This window comes from Pipistrellus kuhlii, unplaced genomic scaffold (genome assembly GCF_014108245.1).
Source record: "Pipistrellus kuhlii isolate mPipKuh1 unplaced genomic scaffold, mPipKuh1.p scaffold_m20_p_128, whole genome shotgun sequence".
Lineage (NCBI taxonomy): Eukaryota > Metazoa > Chordata > Mammalia > Chiroptera > Vespertilionidae > Pipistrellus > Pipistrellus kuhlii.
The window spans coordinates 240,938-250,652 of NW_023425436.1; the positions used below are offsets into that span (position 1 = coordinate 240,938).

The following is a 9,715-nucleotide window of genomic DNA, read 5'->3' on the forward strand; positions in this document are numbered from 1 at the left end:
AGAGAACGAAGTGAAGGCGCGTGCCAACACGGGTGTAAACCACAGAGGAAAAGGTGTGAGCGGACACGTGTGCATGTGCTGCCATCATCCCAAACATCATTACCCGCCCCAGGGCAAAACTGTTCAACGGCCACTCCTCACCCTGGTCCTTAAGGCTCTGGAGAGGAACAGGCCTCTGAAATCTGCCACCTCTCCCCCCAGAGGAAAAAAACAGGCCCTCTGACCTGCAGCCGCGGGGGACCCCTGTGGCTCTGAGGGCTGAACCCCAAGGCTGCGCTACCTGCCGCCATCCAGTGGCCACGCACCAGAATTGCAGACTTGGCGCCAATACCCTCTAGCTCAAAGGGGTTCCAGGCCAGGCCTTTCCAAAGACTTGTCAATGCCTCGGCACACGCCGTAGGTTAGTGTTTAAAAAGAACGCGTGCCTTCCTTCCACAGGGCAGATAAGTGCTCTGCCATGCAGGTGGTGAGGACGGCTTAGGCTGCACCCGGACTGCGAGAAGGCGAAGGCCGGGCTGAGGAATGCCCCCTCCCAGGGCACAGGTTTCGTGCGCGGGGCCTCTAGTGTGTGTGTATGTGTATGTATGTGTGTGTGCCTGTGTGCGTGCGTGCCTGTGTGTGTGTGTGTGTGTATTTTAAAATCCCCAAGGTGCAGGATGCATGGAAAGAAACGGGATCTAAGCCACCCCACAGTGGCCTCTGCTTCTCTTACCTTCGGGAAGGGTTCACTGCGCGGCTCGGTGCTGTGCTCAGAAGACACAGACACGCCGTGGGAAACCGGGGAGCCAGGTTCCTTCCTGAAAAGGAAACAGCGTTGTGGGGGTCGCTTTGTTCTCACTGAAATACCGCGGAGGACACTCTCTTCCCACGGAGCATCCAAGGACCTTTGGCTGTCACAGACGGAGCCGGCGCGTGCGGACAGGGACCGGGGTGGCCGCTGGGTGAGCATCCTACAAGGCACAGGGCAGCCCCCTCACAAAGGGGCCCGGGCCAGGCCAAGATGTCACCAGTGCCGAGACGGAGCAAATCTGAGCGTCTTCTAATGTGTCCATTTACTTACATTTAAAAACACCTTATCCTATACATTAAGAGGGAATATGCAAATTGACTATCACTTCAGCACAAAGACAGCAGCAGCGCCCACAGTGGAGGCAGGGCTTCCCATAACAAGCTTTAATGAGCAATCAGCAGGGACCTGAGCCTGTGCCCGCCCCCGCACCTGGCAGGGCTTGGCGGGGGACCTCAGGCCGCACCCCTAGTAGGCCGGGGGACCTCCGGGCGTGCCCCTCGCCCGGCAGGTCTTGACAAGGGTGGTACCTGCCATGTCTGGATCTAGCCAAATGAGTGGGGGGGGAGGGGCAGCTGGGTCTGGGTCTCACGTGATTTTGAGGCGGGGACTTGACTCTGGGTCCTGTGGTGCGCCCCAGACTCTGATAGGAGGAAGCTTTTCATGTACATTTTACTACTTTTCTTTCATCTCTGACACTTCTATTCTAGAGAAAGGGCAAATAGCAATATTAAAATATTTCCTCTAATTAATCCCCTTTTAATGTGCACGAATTTCGTGCACCAGGCCACTATTAAATATATAAAAGCTCATCGCAAGTGGGAAATGACTTAAAGCAAAAAAAAAAAAAAAAAAAAAAAGCACTGCTACAGCCCTAGCCAATTTGACTGGATAGATAAAGTGTGGGCCTGGGGACTAAAGGGTCCCGGGTTCAATTCCAGTCGGGGGCACATGCCAGGCTTGTGGGCTCCATCCCCAGCAGGAGGCAGCCGGTCGGTAATTCTCTCTCATCACTGATGTTTCTATTTCTCTCTCCCTCTCCCTTCCTCTCTGAAATTAGTAAAAAATATATATTAAAAAGAAAGAACTGTAACACATTGCGCCAGGGCTGTGACCAGCGTCTGGGTCCCTCCCAGGAGGGTGGGGTCTTCCTCGCAGCCCACCCCCCCGTGGTCCTGCTGGCCGCTCCTGGGCAGAGCAGTGGCACTTGGGAGTTCTCCTGGTGATGCCTGGGCCCTGGCCCTGCACCCCAGACCCAGGCCTGGAACTGAGCCTCCCTCCCCCCCACACACACACACGTGCCAACTGCTGGCCAGCACTGTGAGGGGCCGTCCCAGGCCCTCTCCGCTGCAGCACGGAGCTCCTGCCAAGGGCAGGACAGGGTGGACCCGCCTTAGGGACGAGGAGACAATGAGTGGTGCCCTCTGAGGAGGGTGCAGGGAGGGCATTCAGGACTCTCTGCTCCTGGGGCTGCCTTGCACCTGCCCCCGCCCCCACCCCCACCATCCCTGTGGGCTCCTGGCTCCCGTCCTGGCCCGCCTGCCCGTATTGGAAGGATGCCTAGAACCCTGCACTCGGGAGGCAGCGGCCGGAAAGCCGCCTCCCGGTGTCCGAGACGGACGGGAGCTTTGTTTCTGGGTGGCAGGGCTGCTCTCTCTGGCGGGCACTTGCTTTCTCAGGCAGCTTCTGTGCAGGCCGCTCTGGCACCGAGCCCTGTGTCCCGGGGCACCGGCTCCAGCGTGGCCCTGGCAGCCTCGCCCGCTCCCAGGAAGGCCTCCGGGCTGCCGTGCCTCGGGGCTGCTCTCCGAAACGCAGCCTTTTCTTTCTGCACCTGGAGTGCGGCTGGCAGGCCTTTGTGTGCGAGAGCCTTTGCCTGAACAGAAGTTACCCCCACCCGCCCGCCCGCCCGCCGTGCTGTGTGAGGCTGAGGTTCGTCTGAGTGTGCAGTGGCCGCTGACCTGACTACAGGTGTCAGAAAACATGGTGATATCTTAAATGCACACACACACACACACACACACACACACACACCGGTTCTGGCTGCCAAAAAGGGTCTGGGGGGATGGGAGTGGGGGCAGGGAGCCCAGACAAAGGGGGATGGGGAGCAGCAGATGGACCCGAGCTATTTGCAAGGCTAAAGAAAGAGGTCTTTGTGAGGCTGTGTGTGTGTGTGTGTGTGTGTGTGTGTACAATTGTTGGAGGCGAGGCTGTGCCAGAATTCAACTTCAGCCTCTGGCTTGTACAACTTGAAGAAAGATGAGGAGTTCAAGTGTGTTTTCCACTGTTGCCGTGACAACCATTAGCTTCTTGCCCCTAGACAGGCTGGGCCTTCCATGCTGGGGGAACAGGAATGACAACAGGAGTCAATTTCACGCTCAGCAGCCCCGGGCCGGCACCATAGCTGGGGGTAGGGGGTACACACTGGCATGGGGACCAGGTTTGCCAACCTCCGCTCCTCGCCATGTTATGTTCCATAGCCTTGTTGCAAACTGTCACACTTTTCACTAGCAAATGAGTTCCGAGCCCTTTTCCTCAGAGCTCAAATCTCTATTCCATCACCTCTGGGGGCTGGGGACGTCCGCCCGTCACGCACCTGAACACCACCCCGGGGCTTATCCCCAGCACCTTATCTCCACTCTCTCAGGAGGTGCGTCCGGGCAGCCTTCCTCTCGCACAAGCCAGCCTGTCTGTTTATAAAGGTGCAGGATACCTTCTGGCTTCCCGACAACCAAGATGTGAACTAAAGCTGAGAAGCGGCTTTCTGTACACAAAAGGCATAGGGAACGTGCGTGCCAGGCTGAGGGCACAGAACTCACCGCCGTTCTGGCTCACCCCCGTTCTCCACTAGCCTTCCTGCCAGTACATGCAGGACTGAGCGCCCCAAACACCTGCCCGAGGGACTCATGAACAAGAGTTGTTCCAGAAAAGCCAAACATCGGAGGCCACACCTCCTTTGTATGTCCGTCCCGCCTCCTCCCTCTCTCCCTCTCCCTCTCTCTCTCTCTTTCTCTCTCTCTCACACACACACACACACACACCCTTTCACACAGCCAGTGTACTGTCCAAAATGACCCCATTTTAGAACAGGAAGAATTTATTTCTATGAATGTAATTTTAATCAACATTTTCCCCAAATAAAGCCCAAAGTGATTAACACACACACACACACACACACACACACACACAGTGTGTGTGTCCCCCCAAAAAAACGTATATGCACTTAGCTGATAGCTCAGTTGATGTGTCTCTCTTTTCAGATTTAACCCACTGGAATCCGTAAGTATTCACAGGGCGTATACGTTTTTGGGGGACACACACCGTGTATACTAGTGTGCACACACACATGTATTTTTTGAATCTCCTCCTGTAATTTGGGTTTTGGCTTTGAAGGGACGGAAGGAGTGAGGGATTCCAAGCCCAAGGGCCCTCCGAGGGCATGGCGCAGCCTCTTACTCGCATCAGGCCTGCTCCAGCTCCACCAGCACGCCCCCGCAGTCCTTGGGGTGCAGGAAGATGACGGGCTTCCCGTGCGCCCCGATCTTGGCCTCGTCACTTAGGCTGCGGATCTTCTTGTCCTTCAGGTCCCTCACGGCCGCCTTTATGTCGTCCACCTGGAGGGAGGGAGACGCCGTCACAGGGGCCTGAGACGAGGAGCCGCGCACGGCTCTCCCATCCGCCCGGAGCAGAGCCTGGGAAACCCCCACGGACAGCTCGGAATCTTCCTGGTGAGCGACCACGACGCTGAGGATTTTCACCCTTTTCATCAAGACCCTCGCTGCCTGAACGGGGTTAGGGAGAGCACAGAAGGTTCCCAAACACTAGAGTAGGGGTGTCGAACTCAATCAGAGAAGGGGACAAAATCTAAAATCCAGCCTAAATCGCGGGCCAAATGGTTTACTGAACAGTCATAAACTGTCATTGTGATGGAAACGCAGCGGAGTGCAGTGATGGCAGCGCGGTGCGGGCCACATTGCTAGGCCTGGCGGGACGGATTTGGCCCGCGGGCCTTGTGTTTGACACATGTGCACTAGAGTGTCTGCAGTATGAACTCAGTCAACCCCTGAAACCAAGAGAGGCCTAACGGTGACATCCCTCCTGTCGGAAGACATTCAAGGGAGTGTAGTTGCTATTCCACAGAGAGAGAAACATCAGTGTGAGAGAGAGACACACTGGTTGCCTCCCACACCCAGACCTGGGCTGGAGATGGAGTCCGCAACCGAGGCACATGCCCTTGACCGGAATCGAATCTGGGACCCTGTAGTTGATATTCCACAAAGGCAGTCACCTGAGCAGGAGGAGCCTCCACTGCTGAGGGCTCCCAGGAGGAAGTTCTAGTCTAACACGCCATGTTTCCTTCGGGAATTGTTAGCAGACACAATGAGGGGATCTGGCACAACCGCAGTCGGTCACTGCAAATGTGATGCTTTTGTGACGAGGGAGAAGTTGGCAGAAGCTTCGGGACAGGAAAGGATCCCGTGAATGCTCGGCATGAATGCGGGCCTTCTCCCTCCGTCAGGTCTTTCCGCTGCTGCTTCTGATGGCTTTGTGGGAGTGAAAGCAGCTGCATTCCCATTATTTCGGAGGCCATATGTGGTCAATAAATCACAGAGTGGGAACTCAGATCTGCTTTGGCCAACTTCGGTGACTTTTAAAAAAATGTTTGTATTTATTTCAGAGAGGGAGGCGGGCAAAAGGAGAGAGAGAGAGAAACATCAACGATGAGAGAGAATCATCCAATGGCTGCCTCCTGCACACCACCCACTGGGGATTCAGCCCACAACCCGGCAGGTACCCTGACTAGAAGGCAAACCGGGACCTTCTGATTCAAAGGTCGATGCTCAACCACTGAGGCACACTGGCCAGGCTTCAGCGACTTCTGTAGAAGCTGCTGAGCCCAGATTTGATAAACTCTATTATTATTTGCAGTTTTCTAAAGGAAAAGAAAATTATCTATGGATCCTTCTCTTCCCCTTTGAAGAACTTCATGCCCTAGTCAGTTGGGCTCAGTGGCTAGAGCTTCAGCCTGAGGACTGAAGGGTCCCAGATTCGATTCCGGTCAAGGGCATGGGCCTCGGTTGTGGGCTCCATCCCCAGCCCACGTCAGGGTGTGGGAGGCAACCAATCGACGTGTGTCTCTCTCTCACACTGATGTTTCTCTCTCTCTCTCTCTCTCTCTCTCTCTCTCTCTCTCTCTCTCTCTCTCTCTTTTTCCCCTCCTTTCAACTCTCTATAAAAATCAATGGGAGAGCCGGGACCGGTTTGGCTCAGTGGATAGAGCGTCGGCCTGCAGACTGAAAGGTCCCGGGTTCGATTCCGGTCAAGGGCATGTACCTTGGTTGCGGGCGCATCCCCAGTGGGGGGTGTGCGGGAGGCAGCTGATCGATGATTCTCTCTCATCGATGTTTCTAGCTTTCTATCCCTCTCTCTTCCTCTCTGTGAAAAATCAATAAAATATATTTTTTAAAAAGTCAATGGGAGAATATCTGCAGGTGATTAAAAAAAGAACAAAAAAAAAAGAACTGCATACAAAATTTCTGATGACAGTGACCATATCAGTCTCAAAAGCAAAAGACACGTGGACATTTTGTGAGAGGGAAAACGGGGTACCTCGATGCAGACGTGGTGCATCCCGCCGGCTTTGTTCTTCTGCAGAAATCCCGCGATCGGACTGTCACTCCCCAGCGGGTGGAGCAGCTCCATCTTGGTGTTGCCCAGGTCGACGAACACGACGGACACTCCGTGCTCGGGGAGGGGGGAGACCTGGCTCACCCGGGCGCCCAGGACGTCCCGGTAGAAGGCCCGGGCCTTCTCCAGGTCCGGCACGGCGATGGCCACGTGGTTGAGTCGCCCCAGGGCCCACACGGCCCCCGCCACACCCCGGGAGGCCTGGGAGGCGGGAGGGGCCTGAAGCCGGGAGAGCAGCCCTGAAAGAAAAAGGAACAGCCACTGACATCCAGAGCTGCTTCCTAACGCGCTCACTGCCTTCTGCAATAACCGCCTGAAATTTAGAAGTGAATGCTGACCGCTTCCATTTTAGACTCGCAGCAAAGAACGGTCTCTTCCATAACAGCTTATGTTCGGATAAGCTCGGCCGTGACCGTGCGAGAAGACACTTCCCGGTGAGAACCGTTCTGTTCCCGGTCTCTAACCGGTGTTTGGTGTTTACCGTCTGGAACAGGTTCATGAAAGCCCTGGCCATACAGTACTTTTTAATGTGCCTTTTATTGGGACGGCTGTGGGCCAGCCAAAATACCTCGGGGGGGGGGGGGGGGCGGCAGCAAAGTGATTTCTGCAAGAGAAGGGCCAGCTGGAGGAGTTTGGCAGGCGTCTCTCCCCCATCGATGTTTGTTTTGTTTTTTGTTCTCTCTCTCTCTCTCCTCTCTCTTCCACTCTTAAGAAAAATCAATGGAGCCCTAACGGGTGTGGCTCTGTGGATAGAGCATCGGCCTGCGGACTGGAAGGTCCCCGGTTCGATTCCGGTCAAAGGCATGTACCTTGGTTGCAGGCACATCCCCAATAGAGGATGTGCAAGAGGCAGCTGGTCGATGATTCTCTCTCATCCATGTTTCTAACTCTCTATCCCTCTCCCTTCCTCTCTGTGAAAAATCAATAAAATATATATTTTTTATTTTTTTACTTTATTTTTATTATTTTTTTATTAAGGTATTAAATGTGTACATATCTTTCCATTGCCCCACGCACGCCCATACTTGCCCTCCACTCCCCTCCCCCCCGGAGTTTTTCCTCCATTGGTTTTGCTTATATGCCTGCATACAAGTCCTTCAGTTGATCTTATTTTATTTTTTTAAAATATATTATTGATTGATTTTTTACAGAGAGGAAGAGAGAGGGATAGAGAGTTAGAAACATCGATGAGAGAGAATCATCCATCAGCTGCCTCTTGCACACTCCCTGTTGGGGATGTGCCGGCAACCAAGGTACATGCCCTTGACCGGAATCGAACCCAAAAAATCTCACTCCACAACTAAAGACTGCTCGCTCTTGGCCATGCTTTGGCGCACCCGGTGCTGTGGGCGCTGCATCATTCCCCGAATCCACCACTTACTCCATTGTCTGACCAGTACACCCTTTTCGCTCTGGAAAAGGTTCCCGGGCTCTGACTGCAGGATGTGCTTGGTAGGGTTTCCGGTATTTACTGACGACGGACACCCTGGTGGTATCCCAAGCCTCATCTTCTTTTTGCATTTTGATGCAAAGACACGGACTTACAAATGTCCCTGGTTAACTCGAGTCCAAGTCTGCCTGACATACATCAAGGTCCATGCTTTCATCCTGCTTTCTGATCCTCGGTTTTTAGTATCCTCGGTGTATGCTCCAGGAGCCCTATCGACTTGCTAAGAGATGGCTTTCCGAGACAAGGAGATGACTCTTTTATGAGTTTGCTGTGTGTGTGTTTTGTTGTGTTTTTTTTGTTGTTGTTGTTTTAGGGGGGGGAGGGCAGCTTGCAATGGTGTGTGCAGTGAGTTGCTAGCTTGTACTTTTACCGGGGAGAGGAAGGAGGTCCTGGAAGGGTGTGTCAGGGGCAAAACTTGCCTATCTCCTGCTCATCAGAGATTCGTTTTAACAAGCTGCACTCAGCCTTTGGATAAAGTATTTCTTTTTTTCTTTTTTAAAATATATTTTATTGATTTTCCACCGAAAGGAAGGGAGAGGGATAGACTCAGAAACATCGATGAGAGAGAAACATAGATGAGCCGCCTCCTGCACAACTCCCACTGGGGATGTGCCCGCAACCAAGGTACATGCCCCCAACCGGAATCGAACCCGGGACCTTTCAGTCCGCAGGCTGACACTCTATCCACTGAGCCAAACAGGTCAGGGCTGGATATATATAGTATTTCTTAAAAATGTTTTATTGATGTTTTACAGAGAGGGAGAGGAAGAGAGAGCTAGAAACACTGATCAGCTGCCTCCTGCACACCCCCCAATGGGGATGTGCCTGCAACCAAGATACATGCCCTGGACCAGAATCGAACCTGGGACCCTTCAGTCTGCAGGCTGATGATCTATCCACTGAGCCACACCGGACAGGGTGGGGCAGCCTTTTTTTAATGGAGATGCAGAGAACCAAGGCACCTGTTAACATGGCGCCCTCGTCCCTCCTTCTGCTTATTCACAAGAGCTACTACCCAGGAGCCGGGGGGACGCGGGCCGCTGTCCACGGCTGATCCTCGGGGCTCCCGGAAGGCGGAGGTGCTGGGGGGCCGGCTCACGTGTTTTTTTTTTTAATGTGGTTAATCCTCACCTGAGGGCGTGTGTGTGTGTGTGTGTGTGTGTGTGTATTTGTTTATATAGGAGTGGAAGGGGGGGAGGCGGGAGAGACTCATGGATGGGTTTCCCAAACGCTATCGGGAGCTGCACTAACCACTGAGCCCGCCGGCCGGCTCAGTCACGTGTGTGTGTGTGTGTGTGTGTGTGTGTGTGTGTGCTGGATCAGGACCTGCCCTTCCTTTGGGCGTCTCTCTTCTCTACGGTGCGCCCTCAAACACACTCCCGGTCCCTCCGCCGTGGACTTCCGTCCCGCGTCTCTCGGGGTCACCTGCGCCCCCGGGAGGAGGCGCCCACCCGCTCCGCTAACCTGAGGCGTTTCTGGAAGCCACCTTCGGCCTCAGGGTGCGGACGGACGGCGGCCGCGCGCCGCGCCCCCAGGCCTCCCGCCCCCGGAGCCCCGTACCACGGCGAACCCCGACGGCGCGGGGCAGTCACCTCCTGCGCACGCCGCCGCCACAGCTGCCCTCAGCACCTGCGCCATCTTGGGAAGCGACGGGCTACGTACGCGGCGACGTGCGTCAGACGGGGCGGCGGCGACGGCGGCGGCGGCGGCGGCGGCGGCGCGGCCGAGGGGCGGGGCCACGTGGCCAGCGGAGGAGCTAGAGGACGCTTAAGGGGGCGGGGCTACATGGCTAG

At 55.0% G+C, this 9,715-nt stretch overlaps 1 protein-coding gene across 1 annotated transcript; it reads right to left on the bottom strand.

The window, feature by feature from the left end:
- Positions 1 to 3,896: 3,896 nt before the first annotated feature.
- On the bottom strand, positions 3,897 to 9,631 carry MCEE (methylmalonyl-CoA epimerase). The gene is made up of 3 exons (XM_045580465.1): positions 9,515 to 9,631; positions 6,395 to 6,711; positions 3,897 to 4,398 (listed from the first exon to the last, which is right to left on the bottom strand). The coding sequence occupies exons 1-3, from the start codon at positions 9,558 to 9,560 to the stop codon at positions 4,246 to 4,248; spliced, it is 516 nt and encodes a 171-aa protein (XP_045436421.1). The 5' UTR covers positions 9,561 to 9,631; the 3' UTR covers positions 3,897 to 4,245.
- Between the last annotated feature and the right edge of the window lie 84 nt (positions 9,632 to 9,715).

What these genes read in the sequence shown, in the direction of transcription:
- MCEE (XM_045580465.1), bottom strand. Translation starts at nt 9,560, where the DNA reads ATGGCGCAGGTGCTGAGGGCAGCTGTGGCGGCGGCGTGCGCAGGAG. An exon ending in GGCGGCGGCGTGCGCAGGAG is followed by an intron (nt 6,712 to 9,514) that starts GTGACTGCCCCG and finishes TTTTTCTTTCAG; the next exon opens with GGCTGCTCTCCCGGCTTCAG. An exon ending in TGCACCACGTCTGCATCGAG is followed by an intron (nt 4,399 to 6,394) that starts GTACCCCGTTTT and finishes CCCTCCCTCCAG; the next exon opens with GTGGACGACATAAAGGCGGC.